Below are 21,886 nucleotides of genomic sequence, written 5' to 3' on the forward strand. Positions count from 1 at the left end.
TGTTCTTTGTGTGTTAAACCTAATCACCACCCTGCACTTCCATCAGCAAATCAAAACTGGAAAATACAATTGTGGGAAAAGGTCCTGCAAAGATGGAGTTTAATGGCAGCAAACACTAAAAATCATGCTTGCCCTTCTGTCTTGGGACAAATTCCTCCAGCTCTGGCTACAACAACATTTCTCATTGGTATTTCTACCACTTTAAGCTTGCTCAGTCACTGTGCTGCAGATACAACACTTTCTGACAACAAAACCACTCGTCATGGCAGCTGAAGCTGTTTTTCACCAGTGGTAGAAACTAAAAAACAGAGACAGGAACCTGCATTTGAGCCACTTCAATTCTTGGAAATTAGATGCTCTCACAACTTCTCCATACTCACACCTCATTACTGCCAGACAAAATTTGCATCAAAAATAGGATGAAGTTTCCTCTACTCTTTGAACTACTCCAGAGCTGTAAAACTGAATTTAGACAGACAACTGGATTCTCCAACCAGTATAGCTGTATTTCCTTTCATCTTGCCTGACCAAAGCTCATTTCTGTACTGCACAGTATCACAGTATTTAAAGCACCAAAATCAAGGTGGGAATCTGACTCCATCTGCTCTGTCATGTTCCAGTCTACCACCATGCCCAAAATGCATGGAAAGACTTTGACTTTCTAAACCACACCTTCCAATCTCAGCCAGCTTCACAGAAAAGGCGTAATAATTTGTCTGCTCCAATTTTCAGAATTCCTTCTTCCTACTGACAGTCTGTTTGTCTCAGTCTCGCCGCTTCATTACCGCTCCCTAATGCAACACAGGCTACCCAGGATTTGACACAGGAGCAACCGATCTTGCAAGAGAGATCTTTCCTAGGATCTGCTAATCCAACAGAAGATTTGAATAGCACTCAGAAATAAGAAGAATGGGTTCTTTTTCAATTCTGCCCATATTATCTCACTCTCTTCCATCACTCAGTTCATCTGCTTTGATGGGAGAATTCCCACATCTTCATTATCTTTTTATTTTCCCTCTGCTTAAATCATTCTGCCTTGGGATACAATGATGTTTTTGCTTCCTTTTTTTCTGTCACAGGCAGGTACTATCTCTGACAGGATAAAACTGCCTGCTTTTTCTGCATGCTCTCCGTGCCTCCCCTATTACTTTTCACATTCATGTCTCTATTATCCACAGGTTACAGATTAACCTCTCCACAGGTGCCAGAACTGAACCTGACTCCAGCAGCGTGACAGTGTCCCACACAGACGTACCCACATGAGTCAGGAGGTGCCCACCAGGGCTTGTAACCACGGGCAAAACACCGGGGGACCACCGCCTGCTGTTCGGACCCAAGCTGGCACACATGCTCACACTGCCTTATGCCTTAACCTGGGATGGTATTAGCTTGATGATCTACTGAACATCACAGTCAGTAACATCTCTAATCTTTCTGTTTCCTATCACAACTTTTTAGATGATCCCATGCCCTTATTTACATATGATCTGTATTAAGCTTTTGCTTTCTTCTGCTCCCTCACCTCATCACCCGCTGTATGGTAGATCATCAAAAGCCACTCTGTTGCATCTCCGAAAGCATCTCCCAGCCTCAGTCGCAACCCTCCTCCCAAAGAAGGCACAAGCATGCACCAGTGCAGGTCCTGGCACATCCTGCATGCCGTGTTACCATATTAAACAATAACATAACAAATGCACTAAATAACACAGTAATAAGTGCGATGAAAATAATGAGCACAGTTAACTGTTTGGATCCTTGCTTCCTTTGTAGTCCTTGCCGAGAGGTTTAGCTATTAAAGGCTGCGTTGCATTATAACCTTGCCAAGATATTAATAGCCAGGCAGAGAGATGAATGGCAGGCTTACGCTGTACAATTAAAACTTTTCCAGTTCACTCTTTCAGTAAAATTTGTGGTTTATAATAAGCATCTTTGTCTATTCTGAAGAGAGTAAAGATTGGAAAGTTACATAGATGGGAACAGAGGTTCATTAAAGATTTAAAATAGAATGTGGTTTGGCATTGTAAAACAAACATGCGTATAAGATGGGTTGCATCAAGAGCTGCCTGAAATGCTCAGTGTTCCTTTTCTCTTGTGATCTTGGATCTACTGGCCATGCTACCCACAGAAAGGGATAAAAGCAGCAAGGATAAAATGTGCATGCTTGTTCCCCAATAATGTGGAGGTCTGCTCTATATCCCGACTCATTATGCATTTCTTATATATATATTGTGTATATATATGCATATGAGCAAAACATGCATTTTATGTGTCATGCATCCAAACATTCATCAACACGTACAGATTTGTATTACTAATTTTTCTCACCTTAGTGCTTAGAAACCCCTATCATAGAGCAAACACATACGGACCTGTAGAGACTCAGGGAGCATTTAAACATGCAGAGAGCATACACGTTATTTGTTCAAGTCTAATTCAGAGCACATTCCCGTTTCTCAAACACACGAGGAAGGCAGAAGAAGGGAGACAGATCAAAAGCATTCCTGCAAAGCCAAGGTCTGAGTAAGAGAGTTAACATTACCAGGTAATTTATTTATACTGTTGGACACGGCTTCAATTTAGATAAAAGGCAGTTGCTTATCACATGGATTTTGATAAATCAGGTTAAGAGTCCTAGAAATCTGCAAAAGCTGGATCTCAAATGCCAAGCGATACACACAGACTATGGCTTTATTGACAGAGTCACTGGGAGCTACCGCTGCTTGCCGGAGCCAGGCAGCCCTGCCGGCAGCCAGAGCTGCGCTGCCTGACTGACGTTCCTTGCCAGCGAGCACCTATGCCCAGGCCAATAATCCCGATGATTAACAAAATCTAGCACTAGAGGGAGGCTGAACACATGTTCTGCTCTCTTTGGCCTTTTCAACTTCTCCAAATGTTAAAAGGCAGGCGATTTAAAGCAAGCCCAGCACCCAGGCAGAGCCCAGCACCACGCTGCCGAGCAGGAGATGTACTATTTAAGGCAGCACCCCCTGTAGACAAAAATCATGCTCTTCCCTCCCCAACTATTTGTCAATATGTGCACCCAAAACAAAAAAAAAAAAAAGAAAAAAAAAATCCTTCGTTCCGGCTGTTTCCTCAGTCAGTGAGTCACAGCCCACGGAGAGGCACCACCGCCGCCACTTGCTGGGAAGGAGGCAGACAGCAAAATGCCTGGCAACCTCCTCCGTAACAAAGATGCGGCTCTCGCCGCTCACATCTATCAACACTTTCCCACCTTCTCCCAGGCGTGAGTGCTAGGGAGGAGTGAGACGGGTCTCGTCTGAACAGCCTCGTAGAGGAAGACGCATACACCTTCAGACCGCGTTTCAGCATTTCTCCTCCCAAAATTCCTTGGCAATAGGAATTTGAGCCCTTTGGCTGATTTCCTGCGTATCGCAATAGCATGATACAACCTGGTCCGTGAGTCCAGTAGGTCTGAACGTGAGAACAGCTCCTGCCCACGTACAGCGCAACACTGCAGCCCCTCCATGCACAGGTGGCTATAACAAACAGGTGTCATATTAAACTATTTTATCACAGAATGGTTTGGGTTGGAAGGGACCTTAAAGATCACCTAGTTCCAACCCCCCTGCCCTGGGTAGTGTCACCTTCCACCAGACCAGGTCGCTCAAAATCCCATCCAACATGTTTCCAGGGATGGGGCATCCACAGCTTCTCTGGGCAACCTGTGCCAGTGCCTACTCACCCTCTAGTGAAGAATTTCTTCCTCATATCTAATCTAAACCTACCCTTCATGCAACTATTCAAAGTCTGAATGTTTCTTCACTTTAAACCCCATCCTAAACTACTTTTGTACATCCTTTCTGGTATATCTCAAATTCTTTCTACCATGGATGGTAGTCACTCATTAATTTACAGTTTTTACAGTAACGAGGAGGTGCAATGTAGCAGGCAGAATTGCTCTGGGATGCAGGAGATCTGGATCCTATTTTTAGCCTGTCGCTGGTCAGCCTGGTGACCTAGGCAAAGCACCTTCCCTGCTTCAGCTTCCTTATCAGGGAGTGACTGGTATTTCTTCTGCTAAGTGTTTTGTGGCCTGTCAATAAAATCCACACTGATAACAGCCATGGGTTGTTGGGAAAGAGGCGATCTCCCAGCTGGATACAATCCTCTCCTTTCCATGTTGCAGTAGCATCTACAGAGCCCCAAATGAAAATCAGACCCACACTGCAGATGTGGGTAAAGAGCAGCGATTCATAAATGCCTGTTTTTCCAAGGTGGCCCTCAGTAGGTCCACAGCTGAAGGTTGCATCTCCTCTGAGCCATCCAGGTCCTGCCCTGACATGAAATGCTGGGCTTTGAATCTCTCCTTTAGGGAGAGATGATCGTTGTGAAACCAGTGGAGATCCAAAGCCCCTATGACACAGCTCATCGAGATGCTCCCATAGTGCACACGGCTCCAGAGCCAGCCTTCCTGGAGATGGGACGCGGGGTAGGGAGCGGCTTTTCACACCGCTGTGCACAGTCCTCATCCCTGAGCAACCCTGCCTGGCAAGGAAGGAAGAAATCACCAGTGCCATAAGCAAGGGTCCCTCTGTGAGCAAACAGGGCACTCGAGAGGTTGCTTATGAGAGTTTTTCACTTTTGCTTTCCCTGGCCTGGGCAGAATGCCTGTTTTGAAACTAGAAGGCAAAAAAAAAGTAATAATAAAAATCTGCCTCCCTCCCTCCTTCCCAGATCTATCTATTTCCATTTGACAAACAGTGATTTCATTTTTCTTCCCGTCCAGGATTTTTTTTTTTTTTTCCCTCTTTTAAACTGAGCCCAAGCCAACGTGGCAAAAGGCTCTTTGCTCATGTCCTTATTTGTCAAACACGCCATCGCCGCGCCCTCAGCACCATTCTGGGAACAAGCCCTCGCCTTCGCCGGCTGACTTCAGCCGAAGGGGAACTTCCCAACACAGCTCTCCCCCAGCCCCAATGCACTCTTTTTAAAAATAAACATTTCCTTTTCATTTTTTTTTTCTTTAAAAAGCATTACAGTTAATGAGAAAAGAGTTGAAATTTCCTTCCCCGTTCTTCCCCGGCCCCGCTGTGAATCTGAACATGACAGGTCTAGACGGGAAAGCAGAAATTACAAGAAAATGCCAGATCTATTGCAAAGGTATTTCACGACGCAGTCCTCCTCTGATTTCCATCAGAGTACAAGCACCTCAAGGGAAGTCAGACACTAAAGTACCTTTTTGGATCTGATCCTAAGTGGCCAGTTCCACTGTCCAAACAGAGATCCAGAGATAAACAGGCCTATGAAAACTGGGCATTATTATTTTAACCGCTGCTCTTAAGCTGGAATTTAACCTGTAATAATCTGTGCAGCTCTTAGCTGTCTGCTAACAGTAACGCACAAAATTATAATAAACTAAACATATATATTCTGCTGCCCTCATCAACTTAACACCTAGTATAAAAAGCTTTACCAGGAGCCACAGCACACATATTTATTTCATAAGCTGTCATCAGCACTCCGCCTTCCAGAGAGAAATTTCTGTTGTAAAGGGACTGATTTTCTGGAGGAGATAAATTTCAATCTCTGGAGTAAATCTGAAGGGCTGGCAGCAGGTCCGCAGGGGTCGAACCCCCTCAGGCAGCAGCCTCAGGTCTGGTCCATGCTCTGGAATGGGGTCATCTCCTCCAGCACTTACATTTAGCAATGGGGAAACTGAGGCATAAAAATTAAGTGGCCTGGCATCAGAGAGCAGAATTAGGCTTGGCTTTAGTTTGCTGGAGCCCAATCCAACACATGCTCATGAGGCAACCACGTCCTGAGGTTTGAGAAAGGATTCACAGCAGGAGAAACACAGCCACTATTCATTCAGCTCCTTCAGCACGGGAACCTCCATCTGGAGTCAGGAAAATGATTTTGTTCAATGCACAAAGGCATCAAGTAGCTTTCTCCATTGCCACTTGCCCCTTTCCCTCATCTCTCGGGCCTTATGTCTTGCACAGCTTTTGCTGCTCCTGCAAGATAAGGAGCTGATCTTGCAACACAAGACCCAGCCGGCTCCTGACTTAGCTCTGGCTTTTGACTGCTCCCGATCTCCTTCAGAGGATGGGAGGGAAAAGAAAGGAGAAAAAGGTGACAAGAGAGCACAGATTAAAGGCAAGGAGGCAAGGTTCCATGTTTGCTGCACAGAGTACACCTGGGCTGGTGACAGGCAGGAGTGCTGGGGTACGACTGGTAGACTCGCCTTCCTCCGAATGGGATGCCACGCGAAGGAATCTCATTCAAACCAAGCCCCTGCCAAAACCCAACACTGAACACGGCTCCAGACGCAGCTTCCCAAAGCCAGAGAGAAAGGATGCAACAAATAGCAATTTCAGTGGGGAAAAGCCATCCTGTCTGGTGATTCCACCAAGGGACACGGCCCAGTGATGGCCCCGAGTGGCTCAGGCACATCTTTGGACCCACTGTAGGAGGTAGGCATGAGGAGCTGAAGACACAGCCCCTTCCAATAAACACGGCAAGGCCACCTCCTTGGGCTAACAGGCAAAGGGGAAGCCTGACCCCAGAGAAGCAGGTGAGGTGCCACCACCCCTTGCTACTGCCCCGGTTCCTGTGCAGGCAACACCCTGCCCTCGCCAAGAGCCTGCTGCTTCGCTGCTTCCCAGGAAGGTCTGGAAGCTCCTCTGCTCCCTTCTCAGAGAGATAAGAGGCAGAACAACACTTGCTGGGGAATTACTTCATTCCCTCAAGGCTGGGAAAAGCCATGCTCTGCACTTGGCTAATGTCCCTGACGGCTGCAGCCTTTCCTGGCAAGGGAGAACTAAATCCTCATTAACCCCTTCCCTCTCAAACACTGAATCCTTTGCAGGAACACACTGAGATGTTGTGATAGCATCTGAACATCTCGCCACAGGCAAGAGATCACAGGAAGCCCACAAGGGAGGGAAATGTTTACTTTTTACAGAGGCACAAAGTAGACTCTAAGAGTCTGTGAGGGGTCAGGAACTAAGTCAGATCTCTTGAATCCTGTTTAATGTCTGCCCACTAGCCTGTTCTCAGGTTCAAATCCACTGAGGGACAGGACTGCCACAACCCTCCAAGGTCATCAATGTCAGCCCCATGGCTGTGGACATGTGGTTACACAACTCTCCTCAGCCTCAAACCCAGATCACACTCGTTTTGCTCTCACTGCTCCTCCCAGAAGGCTCTTCCAGACCTTCGCAGCCTTGGTGCTTAGAAACTTTCTAAACGCCAGCATGAATGTACTTCTGGCAAGCTCAGCCTCTCCTGTTCCTGCACCAACCACTCACCCAGAGCTGAAATAGTTCTTCTCTGGTTGCTTATTCTCCAAATGTATTTCAAATTTGCAACCATACCCCCCTCCTCAGCCTTCCTTTTGCTCAGCTAACAAGCCAAACTCTTCTGGTCTCCACTGGCAAGATCAGCTCCTCACTCCTTGATCACCTTGACAGCCGGTCCCTGCAGTCTGAACACATCTCCTCTGAACGTGCGAGAGCTAACACAACAGTACTCAGCACTCCAGGCAAGCCGGCGATGTCTGCACAAAGGTGTTCATACCTTTCAAAGTTGTTCAAGGTATGTCCCTATACATACAGGACATACTATCATCACCTGAAGCATCTTAGAAGCTGCACTTCCATGCAGATGGCAAATCTAGAGGATCCAAGCCAGCAAAAAGAGAGTGAAAAGGGTCCCAGTGACATCACTGGGTCCTGGGCCAGGGCTTATTTGCTTCACTTAATTTTAGGCATCTAAACAAAGAACTTTTAGGATCAGATTACTGCCCTAAAGTCTCTCCATGGAAGGAGATGGCCCTTCCAGAAAACAATTAACTCTGGAAAGGTTTCACTCCCATTCGCCATCACAAGGACATAACGCAATTAGTCTTCTAATTCAAGCCGGATGGGAAAAATCCTTTAATAGCCCAGCAAGTTTTGAATGGAAATATTCCCTACTTGGGAAACAGTTTGCTAAAGCTGACTCAGTTGTTCCTAACACATGATTTCTAACCGCAGCGCTTTGCCACCTCGTTTTATTATCAACCATTCATTCCCACCATTTTTGGACCAGTTCTGCATGACCGACAAAATTCTTGTCTTCTTACCTGCACATTGAAAGCAACGTCATCCAGAGGGGGTGGTGGAGGAAAGGTACCTTGTGATGATGTGATGTTCCCGAGGTCATCCACAGGAGGTGGGGGTGGAGGAAGGAAGTCCCCTAGGAGAAAAAATGGGAGAACTCAGACTCACCAGCATGACAAAGATGATGAGGATGAACCCTGCAATACTCACAGCTCTGCCCTCAGTTTTGTGGCACAGGAAGTAACATATAGTTCAGCCATTAAATGCCCAGTTGCACCCCTTGCTACTTCAGGAGATGGCTACAACAGGTCAATAACGTTGGCAGACTGATTAGGGGTGCTCAGACCCCACAGCAGAAGATGACTTGCCGCAAAGCCTGAAGGCACCGACAACCAGCTCCACAGAGTGAAGCCTGCATCTCAAACCTGCCACAGACAACCACAAAACTTGCAATAACGAACGCCTTGTGTCCAGCCTCACAATGGATCCCATCCAATTCACCCACCTTGTGTACTAAACTATGCCAGCTGTTCTTGATCACTACAAAGACAGCACGGGATACGTTTAAAAGCAGGGATTCCCTGCTGAGGGAGGGGACAGAGGACAGAGGGCTGGAGCTGGAGCCCAAAATCTAGACCAGCGCATCTCCTGCATCCCTGCGTCTGGCAGACAGCTGTGGTCTTTGCATCTCCCTCTTCCTACAGGCTTCATGTAAAGAACTGCTGGGAAGATCACAGGCTCTTCTCAGTGACAACAGCCACTGTTGCAAGCTTAGAAGCATTCAACTCTTAACTCTGAGAAGGCTTTTTACATGGGGCTGATGTACAGAATACCTACATTTGATTTGCTCATCTTAAACTTCCAAAAGTGCTGCTGTGAAGGCAAAGTAGCATACTGGCTGTGAAGCCGTCCAGCTTAGTGCAGAGATGGGAGACCTCTTCTTGAAAACTTAATGGGAGGTGGAAGCACAAAGGAGAAAACAAGGACAGAGCAGCAGAGGCTGCGGGCAGCAGGACACCAGGCTCTGAAAGCACCTCCTAAGGACGGAAAAAGGGCGTTTGCTATTAGCGCTGGATTTGGCTCCTGGAGAGGCAGTTGCCTGTAATTTGGACCATTTTGGTATATTTTTATTTCTTCTCATAAAGCTTTGTGCTGCAAGTAGAGCTGTTTGCTGTTGGCTCTGCTGTATGCAGTATCTGGGATGGAAGTTCAAGATGAATAAAAGTGTGATATTTCATGTATATAGGAACTGTTGCTTTTGGAGGGTTTTAACCCTTTTGGGAGGAAACATGGGCTCCCTACTTGACCCTCCACATCTCCATGTAGTGCCACACCACCTCCCAGCTATAGGCCCTCAGCATCACCCCCAAACACCAAGGAGCAGGCTCCAAACCACTCGGAGAGGTGCTGAGCCAAACCCCAGTGACCCACAGTCCTCTGGACCACCCGTGCCCAGGTCCAAAGCCCCCGGCTCAGCCCGCCCCAGGCACAGGCACCAGCTGGGCAGCACCGCCAGCATGGCACCTTCACGCTATCTGCCATGGGAAGCAGGTGGGTCTGCAGCCCTTAAAAGCTTTTCTGTTCAATTACAAATCATTCTCCGAAAGGCACAAACTCCTCCCAGGACTTTTAAGGATCTTAATTCCCAGGAAAGTAACTTATTCCCATCTTCCCCAAAGTGAGCACAGATAGGACTCAAAAAAATCCCCGCTGAGTTCATAAGAAAGTATCATCCTAAGTACAGATGCACGAAGATAGGTCAAAAACAACACACTGAAAACTAATTTAAGATAACCATGTTGCTCCAATACATAAAATCCTTTGAAGCCTACTGGCTTATGATATTACAGAGTTCAAGATTTATTTTTTTTTTAAACTGTCCAATAACATCGGCAGTATCCTCCTCTTTGCCCTATAATTAATCCAATCTTTTATTTGAAATCATTTGAAATACAATACAGAGTAAAAAGAAAAGAAGAGCTATTTTGAAATTAATACCTTAATGTTTAGCTCTGAAAAATGTTGGAATGTTTGAGTGCTACGTAAACTTTTCTCCTTTGCTCTGAAAATGCCTCTCCAACTAACCAACATGATTTTGCAAACAAATTCAACTCCAGCGGACACATCCTTCCCAAAGAACACACTTCAGATGATGTTTCTGCAGTTAGCCCCCGCTCCGATGCCAAAGCCTCATCTCCCTGCACAGCACATTAGTCAGACACTCTTGCTTCATTACAGCCCTTCAAAATACCTAGGCAAAACCGAGGTGGAGAATGTGTTGAAGGGGATGAGACAGAGAAATGGACAGCATTTGTGCAAAAACAGAAGGGAAAAATAATTGCTAGAACAGAAGGGGAAAGCAACGTTTGCTAGAACAAACACAAAACAAACACCACTTCGCCCCTCTGGAAGACCTGTTCCTCCCAAAAGAAAATAACATTGGCAAGATTGTTCAGAAGAGGAGCAAAGGACAGAAACAGAGAAGAGACCTTTCTAGAGTCCGGAAGAAAACACTTTTCTCTGCAGGAGGAGACAGCTGGCTTTGCTGCATCCCAGTCTAGCTCTGCTGACTCTGTGTCAGATAAGCTGCTGGCTCCGCTCTCCCCAAAACGGGAAGGTTTTTAGACTGGGAAGCAGACAGCAGATGCCTGATGAACTGGGGGGACCTTGCAGATGTTTGGCCTTTTCCTGGTCCTCTGCGAACAGATGGACTTTCCTCCTTCACAGCTTTAGTTATTTATTCTGCCACTGCACTTTCCTCTTTCCCACTCACAGCCATAGGACTCAATGCTGTTCCCACTGCACTCGCAGGAAAGTATTCCCTTGGATGCAGGAGGGAAAGCTGTTACTGTATTATTATTTTTATTGGCATTGCTGGAAGCCTCCTTCCGGCAGAGAGGGAAGCATGCAAAGACCGTAAAATCTCTGTCCTGAGCAGCATATGGTTTTAGACAACATGTGGAAGAAACAGGTCTACATTTGAGGGAGTAAAGGAGGAAAAAAACACTGACAGCAAGCTTACACTCCATTTAAGCAGCTCCAATGCACCTCAGGGACCTTCCCTCACCCTAGAAGCTTTGCAAGCCAGAGATATTTCACTTGCTTAGAGCCAGGCAAGCCATGGGAGGAGGGAGGAAAGTCCACATACAGGCAGAGCATATCACCGCTGACCACCCCCTGCACCAGCCAGCTACATGGGGAGTCATCTGGGGAAGGGACCGTCCCCTGATCTGCATGGATGCACCGGCGCTCACAGGGGAAACGGGACTCTGGGGTTACCAGACTTAAGCATGGGCTGGTGGAGCATATGTCCCACCCTGAGCATTCACTCTCTTCTGTCTGATTTAACCCCACTGCCCTTCCGTGAATAAGGGATACGATGGGCAAAAGGCTGATTAGTATGGAATGATGCTCAGCACCAAGATTGGAGTTTTGGTTGACATTCACCTGGCATCAGCCTGAACACTTGGAGAGACGTAAGTTACGAGAGTGGCTGCACTGAGCTCCATCACTGGAGAGACAGCAAGGCACCTCCAGAAGGCAACTTCTACTTCAAGGCAGGTGAAATCACCCTCCCACACCAAGTCCCTCTGCAAAGGCAGCCTGGGGCAGGAATGTTTGCAGGCAGAGCGCCACATCCCGCCCCTCCTCGCACCGCGCACAGCCTGCCTTCAGCAAGGAGAATCTCTGCCCACTACCATACGTCTAGAGGAGAAAATAAACACTCCTTGTTGCGCCAGCTACTAATTTCTTCTTCTTACAGCTGTGAAGACCATGAGTCAACCTACAAAGGGGCTGTGCGGTGTGACACATGCACCAGCTCAGTTATTTCAGATACGACGGCGCAACGTCCCGTGAAACCGCAGCTCTGAGCTCTTCTCTCGGCACCCGTGCGCACTCCTGCGCCTGAGCATCACCCAGCTCAACCATGAGAGCTGATATTGTCAGCCCCAGTAAAGCTCTCACCTGTATTTTACAATCAAGTCATTAGACAGAAAAGTTTATCACAGCCACGCTGGGAAACCGTAGCAGAGCCATAAACAGAAGTGATGCCTCCCAAGCTCCAGCCCGGCTTCTGGCTCCAATCAAACCTGTGACAAGCAGATGCATTTGCAAGGTTTTACCCCTCTCTTCCCCAAAATCTCCCCCCTTACACTTTCCAAGAAGATTTAGACATTTCATCATTACACTTTTCAAATGTACAAATAAAAAAATCGTTCAAAGCCTTAACAGAAGTCTACATCAGCACGAGACTGTCAGGCTGAATAAAAACTCTTAAAATTTTTGCCATTGGCTGCCTGATGCCTTCTGGGTACAAATACAAGCTGAGAAAAACATCCTGTCGCATGCACCAAGGACCTTTCTCACTTACATTCTAACCTTAAAATTTTGAAGTGCACTTCAGTTTTTTTTGCAGGATTAGGCTTGTATGTCTCAAGCCTTTGTTTTCAGGGAGATATATCTGCCAGTCGACAAATGAGTTGCAGCACAGTAATTGCCCCCCCCCCCCCCCCGACTGACAGTTATTTAGACATGAAGATCTGCAGCTTTGAAGCTTCCAGACATGAAGAAGATCTCACACGTTCAGTAAGAAGAGACTGTTATGGGGAAAAATCCTCGGAAATGCAATAATGCAAAACATCATATTTTTCCCTCAAACCACAACTTAATGAAATCTATCAGCCAACAAAAGAGGGTTCACACTGGTCTTCCCAGATCGCTGGCTGACATCTGAAGACTGTATGCCCAGATGTTTTTCATTTTCCCCCTTCCAAACAAAAATAACCCTTTCTCATCATCTTGGTAATTTCTGACTCTGAAGCTGGTACAGAATCTGTTTGAATCACCTGAAAAACACAGCTCTCCCCAACTCAGAGACCAGACCAAGGACAGTGATGGAGCAAACCCCCACTGATGTGTTTCCATTCCGATCCAAGCAGACTCTGCTTGGGAAAGCACTGAGCAGGCATTTCCCATTGCCCTGTCAAGCATTTAACATCTGCTGCAGAAAGCCAAGTTTGCCATTTGAGAGTGATCTCCATTGAAACAATTCAGATTTATACTTAAACTCTAATTCGTTTAGCACTGGGCTAAAATCGTTTTGATTGAGGCTACCATGAACCTGTATCCCACAATGAACACCATATCTGCAGAATATGGCAGTATTACTAAGTGGTATGTGAAACTTCATACTGAAGAAGTGACATTGCAGGATTTTTATAGAAAACATCAGATAGATATGACTTGGTGACTCTTAGGTGTTAACACACATCTTACTAAGTTTCCCAAAATGACCATTTTCCTGTAACATCTGTATTTAACACGTATCACTGGACAAGGAAAGCATATGATTAAAATGACGTTTTGTGTCGGTGCCTCCTTGGTCAAAACCGTGCCATGAGGGATGAACGACACCATGTCAGTGGAGGGGAAACCATCTCACAGTTACACACAAGCTCCACAATCTACTTAAATACACCACACTGGCCTGTGATTCCTAAAATAAAGCAGGTCCACCAGCCCAAAGCACCATTTAAATTACCACTCTCTTACCAATCACTAATCCTACCGTTTGAACTACCTTTGCTAATCAGCTACTGTATTAATAAGCACAAGGGAGGAAAAAGACCCCACACTGGCTAATTTCATCCTCAGCATTTAAAAAAGGAATATTGAGTCTGTCAGGTAGTTGCACTAAAAATTTACTTCGCCACCTGCCAGCTGAAATATTGCTTTTATGGATTTATATTGTATTAAAAGGTCACTGGCTGTTTAAGTCTTAAACAGTTTTAATCATTCTAAAAGTCTCTTAACAGTAAGAAAAGGAAGCTCAGAACAAACAGCAGCAGGGATTCTAATTAAAAGGACCAATTCGTCTAATTTTATTTGGGGTTAATTATTCAGGATTCACTCTCTGATGTGTAAGGAATAGCAATTAGTAATTTTAGTGATTTGAGGAACATTGGAGGTGTAATCAGTTAAAATGAGCGAGTGTTTACAACACAAGATGTTGAATTAGTTTCTCCCAGCTGGCGAACACGAACATTAGTCCCCTACAGTTCGGGACTATGAATCGCAGTCCTGCTTAAAATATTCTCTTCAAAGGGGAAAAAAAACCACACGTCAACAATCATCCAGTAATTTTGTTTACTACACAGAAAGGCAACAGGCAACGTGCACCACAGCAGCTTACGCATCCTCACCTTCATCCCCTTGTCCAACTACCCAAACCCCTGGGATTCACTGGAAAGAATTCCCAGCATTTTTTCTATCTGCACAACTTCAGCCGGACTACCACCCTCCTGCCACGCCGTCTTTTACCACCACTAGCTGAGATAATGAAAGAAGCAGCCTGTGAAACTTTCAAATGTTAATTAACTTTGATGGTTAAATATAAAGAGGAAAAATGACCGTGCGATTAACTTAAAACCTCTAGGTACAATTCCTCCTGCAAACACAAATCCAAAATAGCTCTGCTGGAATCGCTCTGGATCGCTTCCAGCGTTACTAGAGCCAGAATAAGGTACTAAAGCTTTCATGAGTAGCAGATGAGACTCTGATGGGGACAGAGGAGCCGCGTGGGAGAGTTCCAACGGGGAGATCCAACACCGGCTGCTTTGACATTTCGATCTGAACTGAGGCAGCAGCTCAGAAGCCATTTTTTTCCGCCTCTCAAGAGGTAACTGAGTTTTACCAACATTTAGGCATTGCCAGGTGCTTCGGTGGGACTGCAGCTGAACCCCTTGCATTACCTACAAGTTTGTAACCGCTAAAAGGAGTGACGTTGGCACACCACACCAGGCTCACTTCAGATGACACAGCTTTTATTGAGCAATATGATTTAGCACAAACAGATGCTATCTTTAGTGTCCTGTACATAGATCTTTCACTCCAGCTCTGGTCAGCAGTGGGGAAAATCCCACCCACCTCTGATTCACGTCAGAACTCATTGACCTCCCTCTCAAAACACCCCAAAAGCAGTAATTAGCATGAGGGTAGGAAACAAGGGCTCAGTTCCCCAAATTATGCAAAATCTCAGCCGCTTCGCCACAGTGGATGCCCCTCATTGTGAAAACAACACTTTTTTTTTTTTAATGAGACTATTTTTGTTTGTCTTGTGTGTCTGCAGAGACCTAGCCAAGCCATCCTTCCCAGCAAAACACAACTGATGCTTGTGCAGCCCTGACAGTCATAGGGTAGGGCAAGGCAGGTATAAGCACAAGCTGGGTTGTTTTTCCCCGTGCCCATCAGCCGAACATCCTACACATCTTACGATTACCATATACACCACTAAGTAGAAAGGCATCAATACAAGCCTGCGTTTTGTTTCTTCAACTTATTTTTCTGTATGATTGTGACGCAAAGCACTCCAGCCAACGTTCCATGCCAGTCTCTCTGCAACAGAGATGACTTATTTTGTTCACTTCAACAACCCGTTTTGTGAACACGATGCGAATAAGCCCATTCTACTCCTGCTCAGATTGCTTTACACCTAACAATTATCTCATAACGCTGGTATCTGCTTAGAGGAGAGGTCTGCTACTATCAGAACTCAACTCAACAGAAAATAAATCAGTCCTTTACCAAAGCTTAGTGAAGGACTAAAGTTGAGCCAATGCTAGAAACAGCACAAGGCACTGTAAAAATTTAATTAAAATCTGTGCTAAAACAGGAGTATGAAGAGTCATAGGATTAACAGAAAAGCTCTAAGTACTATTTCTTGTCATAGACTTAGGACTTTGGGGATGTCACCTAGGCTCAGCGCGCCTCAGCCCATGGGTTTCCTTTACGTTCCCTCTGGTGTTTATTTGTAGACGTAAGGATAGAGTTCATGTTACTTGGTCTGTGCAGCAATTAGTACCACGACATCCCACCTTCATTTGCAGCTGCTCAGGTCCAATAACTGGGACAAAACTAGTTCTGAAAAATTAAAAAAAAAAACCAAACAAACAAACAACAACTTACAGAAAACAGTCTGCTAAGATGGAAAGATTTCAACACAAACAACTTGAAATATGCTGGAAATCAGGGTATCTAAGTCAGAAGAGCAAACTCTATCCTCAGAGGGGAAACACGGGCTGCATTCCCACACAACATCCATCTCCTCTGCAGAGGGAAAGGTCAGTCCATGAAACAACTCAACAAGGGAAACACTGCCTCACTTAGAACAAAACCGAAATGAGTTATCTATTTGTTTATTAGATTATGGTGTTCAACTCATTTGTTCATTGCTAAAAGCTCCTGACAACAGCTGACATATGCATTAATTCACTAAAGAGGGCTGTTGTGAAGGATTTGAGAAAAAAAAATGAGCTACACCTCATTCTCCCTGGCAGTTTTTGCATGGTACATTCAAAACAAATCTGGTTTTTTTGGGTCAACTTTCTCCCCTGAGAAGGCATCCAGGGAAGACAGGGACCCTGTCCTTCAGAAACATCCTTTCTTATCACCAACCAAACCCTCTCTGTGCCTAGTGATGAAATACAAAACACTGCACAGAACACAAAAAAAAAAATTATCTCCCAGAACTCTTTATTGCCAAAGGACTTCCTCAAGTTTTGGAAAGCGCAGCCAACACTTTTTAAGCAATCTTGGACTTATTTTTGCCTATAACTAGTTCTGTGTTGTTTTCTCACTTTGGAAGTGAATTGCAATCTGAGCGGTCAGAGGAAACCTGATGTGCTGCAGCCTTATCTTGAGCCTCCGAGCCAGCAGTGGCCCGTCCTGCAGAACATCTGGAAACACTGGATCCATTCTGCTCGCCCAGCATGCAAAGGAGAGAGACAACAAAAACCACTGCCATAAACAGACCATTTCCCTGGGTGACAGGGTCAACCTTCCTGCAAGACATCATCTTCTCAAAGTCTTCTGCTGCTGGCTTGAGAGACTGGAGCAAAAACACCAAGTGGGAAATGCATGTACGGCTTTCACAGAAGAACTGATCAAAAAAACCTCAATAAACTGATTTTCAAGCCGGCTTTTTTATTTCCTCCGTTCCTTTTCCCCATCCCTCCAAGTGTAACTCTTATAAATATCCAAACTTGGAAAGATTAAAGCAAAACATGTGTCTTTATCACATGTATCTTAGTTCACTGTTTGCACCAATACAAACAGCCCTGGCTTTCTTCCTTCTATTGCAACTAGTCAGTGCTACTGTGGAGCAGAAAAAGTAGCTAGGTTTTCTTCAAGCTACAAAATTAATCACTTTCTTGTTCACCAGTGCAGTAGTCGAATAATAAATTACATCTTTAATCCCTGAAGATAACTTAAGATAAAATTAAATGTTGAATAAATAGAATTCACCTCTATCCTCTTCTTTCAAAGTAAATAACTAATCTCCATATATAAATGTACATAAATATATATTTATATGGAGTGGTCATGGTTTTTGTGGAGGGAGTTTGGTTCCTGCCACTGGTATCTACTAGAAATGTCACACATGATCTAGCTAAACCATGGAAGAGAAATGGTATTATAATCAAAAAGAAACAAAAAAAAATGAGGAGGGGGTGCATATCTTTCCTGGGTAGATTCCACCTGTAGGTGCTCCACATCCTCTCCACTGTACTTATGGATAACAGAGAAGGCAGAGGAGAAAAAAAAAAATGATGCAAGTTTTTTCTTCTTTGAGATGAATTTTACCCTAAAACAGAGATGCACAAGCTTTCTGTACCAGGGCTCACTGCCCAACACCCCAAAGTTACTATACACACTTACATGTGCAGTTATTGCCATATTTAGAGCAGAACTTTGTAAAATTTACACTTTTGCATAATTCAACAAAGTAACTGGTTAGGAAACATCATGATAAACTGACATTTTAGACAAGTAACTATATTTATGTTTTCCATATTCCACAGAATGCCCTACCAAGAACCACCTCGTCCTTCTCCTTGCTGGTCAGAGCCCAGAGCAGCGAGGTGGGGAATACAAGAGGAGGGAGAGCACCTCCCATCAGAAGCATCCTAAAGTGGGCAAGGGAGAGGGGAATTACAAAGGCCCAAAAAGGATTTCCCAAGGATGAGAAAGATATTCTCACTCATTACAATAAAATTAATTCCTTAAACTGACCCAAGCAGACCACCTATTCTCAGGATAGAAGTAGGGATAAATGGTGGCACCACGGTACCTGTGCTGGTTTTGGCTCTCATTTTGCATTCCCAACAGGAATGACCATGCTATTGTAGTTATCCAAGTGCACATCTCAAGCTTCTGATCATTCTGAGAAAGCAGTCAATCAAACCAGCAGTTTTTCTGTAACTCTGCTCAGTGTGAGCTGTCTCCCTTCCAGAGAAAAAGTTTTAGGGTCTGGCACCAGCTTAGGGTATCCGAGAGGGTGCCCTTGCAGTAAAACATACCATACCAGAAGCTGGATCAGTTATTTGGTGTAGAGAAGGCCATGCGAGATTGTTTTCAGATTGAATTAAAACTTTTCTATTTAACCAATAGAAAATTAATTACTAAAATATTTGTGGGTATTGTTAAAAGGAAAAAAGCAGAAGAAAATTAAATTCTTCTGCAAAGATTGTGGTTTTGTTTGAAAAGCCAGAGATTTTACTCTTGAAATAAAATACTGTGGAAAAAATGGTAACAAACTGTAGTAACATATAGCGACAGTTTCCAGGTTGGACTTTTGAAGTGTTCACTCTGAGATTTGTTTTTCCCTCAGAGCTACTACTTGGACAATTTTAGGCAGAAAAATTAAATTAGGCTAGGTGGGGAATCTCTCTTGACTTTTGTTTGTCCTAACTTCTTTTCCAGCCTTGCTGCAGGAAAGTGCAAATCTTCATTTTAAATCTCCCCTCCAGTATTAACCTCTCCAAAAACAATTAAAATGGATATATTGTTTGACTGTGTGCTCAGGTAGCAAGAGAAGAGGATAAATCTTCTACAAGCACAAAAACCTCTGTGATACTTTAAGGCTTGCTGATGCCTGCTGTGATACACACAGGTTATTCCCTGTAACATACACATCTCCCCAGGCTATCACAGGCACATGCCTGGAAACACGGAATGGGAAGGAAAGAGTGCTTAGCAGCGTAGGGGAGGAGAAGATGGTCCGTTCCACCTTCTAACAAAAATCCCTCCATCAGTGAGACTGGAAGAGTAGACCTCTTCTTCCGTTGGACAGAAGATGTGTGGGAAGGAGAACAACTTCCAATTTGACGTTACCAACAAGTGCAAAGAGCCAGAGAAAGCCCAAGCAGGCGCTTTGCTCAGAAATCCCTTCAATGCACAGAGATGCCTGATGGGCTGAGGCTTTATGATTAATCATTTGGAGCTGCTTATTAGCCCAGTCTCCCTGAGCTCTAAGGATCTGGAGGATTTGGGAGCCAATGTCTCCACTTTCTTCATGAATCAACATCAACACTACCCAGGCCTTGGTCTAGATCTCCCCCACGACTGAAGCAGTGCCCTGGAGCTGAGGACTATCACTCCTCTTTTGCCTTTTTCCAGTCCCAAGTGAAATAATGAGAAGGTTGTGTTGCTGTTTGCCAACACGGTGTTTTCACAATATAAGGATGAGGAAGCGTGCTGTGTGCCCTGGTAAGAGTGCATGTGGAGGTATCTAAAGGTGCAGTTTTCTTAGAGGACCATCTTTGGCACAGGAAAACAAACCTGAGAGGCATGGCCCTAAGAGAAGAAGGGACAACCGTGTTCCTTTGGAGAGCACTAACCAGCTTTGCTAAAGAAATCGAACAACAGAAGATTCTGAAAACTCACACCATCAGATTTCACTCTTTGCTAGTATCACTGCAGTTTTGTCATGCATGACTTGCTGCACGCAGTCATTCAAGGTGACTGCTTTGTGCAAAAGCAAAGCTCATTCCTAGAGGATTTAAACTATTACAGTCAGATTTCCTTGATGAAAGACACTCAAGTGAATAACAACCTTATTTAAAGAGAAAATGTGGCACGTTTGGGTACCTGAGCTGTCAAGAAAACAAGAAGTAATCAAGAACACACCTGAGAAAGACCTGAAATTAGCCAATGTTTATCTTTCTACACAAAGGAAGAATTTTAAATTTAAAAATACAAACATAATCTAGCTTTAAAAGCCAATACCACATCTAGGCAAAACCTAGATGTAGATTCTGAAGATCATTTAAGGAATGAGATTCTCTGCTGTCAAGAGACTTATCCTTATCAGGCCATACATATCACATTATGTCATGGTGATTAGCATCTTGCTTGATTAAAATCTTTAATTCCACTGGATTTAAAAGGCTAATTTGAGAGCCACTCAGACAAGAGCCCAAGGCTGGAACTGATCAGAGGCACAGAACAGCATGCTGAGATTGCGGCACCGGTATCTGCTCCCCTGTTCTTGAAAATGTTGCAGCTAAAATCATCTCGCCAAGATGGGTAAACAAAGGTGTGTGTCAGGTCAGCCAGTAAAATCTTTCAAGGCAATGGCAGCAAAATCTTCCAAGGCAATGGCTCTGCACTAATCATCAGAAAGAAGATAAAACCTACATTGGCTCTCTGTTACTATATATCTAACATTTGCAAGAGAAAAATCAGATGACTGCTTAAAGCTTAGGATGATGCATGCCATTTTCAAGTTATTCTTGAGCAAAATGTTTAATGTTTCATGTGGTTTGGAAATGGCTTAAATTCCCTGCTGAATTTTTCATGCTCGTACACAATTTAGCCTTTATAAAAAAAAAAAAAAAAAATCCCCTTCAATTACATACTCTGCAGAAAATGCAGAAATTCTTCAGAAGGATTCTAGCTGCTTTTTTCTCCCCCTTTTTTTTTTGTTTGTTGTTTTTCAGCTTGCTAGGTTTGTATAAGTGATCTTTACTTGGATGTGCCCACTGAAGTTGTTTGGATTTCACTAGTTGTGCTACTCATAGAAAATCAACTCCACTTTCTTTCCCTCTCCCTCTCCATGCCTTTATTTTAATTGAGGGAAATGGGAAGAGAGAAGAGCACTGAGGAGGGGCTAAAAGGTTGCAAGCTTTTGGACAGACCCTGGTTTTTACTCTGATACACAGAGAGTTGTAAATCTGCATGGAGCAGATCTGGCAGGCGGGCAGCCGTTGGGCGATACAGCCCGCAGAAGGAACGCCGCTCCCAGTGCGGGAGATGTGGCAGGAAAACAGGCATAATTAGAGCATTGCAACGTGCCAGCTATTCTTGGAGGCAGAACAGCCCCTCAGGAACCACCACAGGAAAGCGAAGCGAGGACAAGCCCTCAGACCCCTCTAACCCACGTCACAGGCATCCCCAGGAACACGAAGCCATCCTCCCACATCTGGCCCCGCCGAGCAGCTCAGGCTAACGACAGCGCCTCTCTGTTGCTTTTGTTCTCTGAACACCTTCATTTTGCTGAGCATACATCCCTTAAGGTGCCAGGAATATTAACATAAGCCACACACAAATATTATTTTAAAGAAGCGATTCCCATAGTTCTATTTTTGGAGATGCATCTTAAAACAGCTACGCTAATATACTAGAACAGGATCCATATTATCTCTTCATAAAAGGAATCCAACTTCTAGGCTTCTAAGTTCATTGGTAAGTAGTTCAGATTTCCTTTTATACTGTAGGATTTCCTTCCCATAAGACACAAGATACATTGTCTCAAGGGAAAAGCAGTTTTATGAAGAGGAAGCTACATGTGCCAGAATTGTTCTCTTCCATTATTTGCAACATCCTTTCTCCCTCCCATTGTTTCAATAGATTTGGTCACCAGAAGAACCTGCAGCAAAAACACCAACACTCTCAGCAGCCCATTTACCTGCCAAGAGCCCCAGACAACATCTGCTCTGCTGCAGACTTCTCCTGATGTCCAGAAAACGTGTTTTCTGTGCATG

The 21,886-nt window shown here is 44.6% G+C and overlaps 1 protein-coding gene across 3 annotated transcripts in view; it reads right to left on the bottom strand.

Annotated features, from left to right (window-relative positions):
• The window catches only part of LPP (LIM domain containing preferred translocation partner in lipoma), a 330,469-nt gene that overhangs the window by 166,457 nt on the left and 142,126 nt on the right, over positions 1-21,886 (bottom strand). For all 3 annotated transcript variants that reach the window (XM_086754441.1, XM_086754442.1, XM_086754443.1), the window contains one exon: positions 8,087-8,199. In XM_086754441.1, coding sequence (XP_086610567.1) covers positions 8,087-8,199 — 113 coding nt within the window. The remainder of the gene's footprint in view (positions 1-8,086; positions 8,200-21,886) is intronic.

This window comes from Chlamydotis macqueenii, chromosome 9, assembly GCF_036417535.1.
Source record: "Chlamydotis macqueenii isolate bChlMac1 chromosome 9, bChlMac1.mat, whole genome shotgun sequence".
In the NCBI taxonomy this organism is placed as follows: domain Eukaryota; kingdom Metazoa; phylum Chordata; class Aves; order Otidiformes; family Otididae; genus Chlamydotis; species Chlamydotis macqueenii.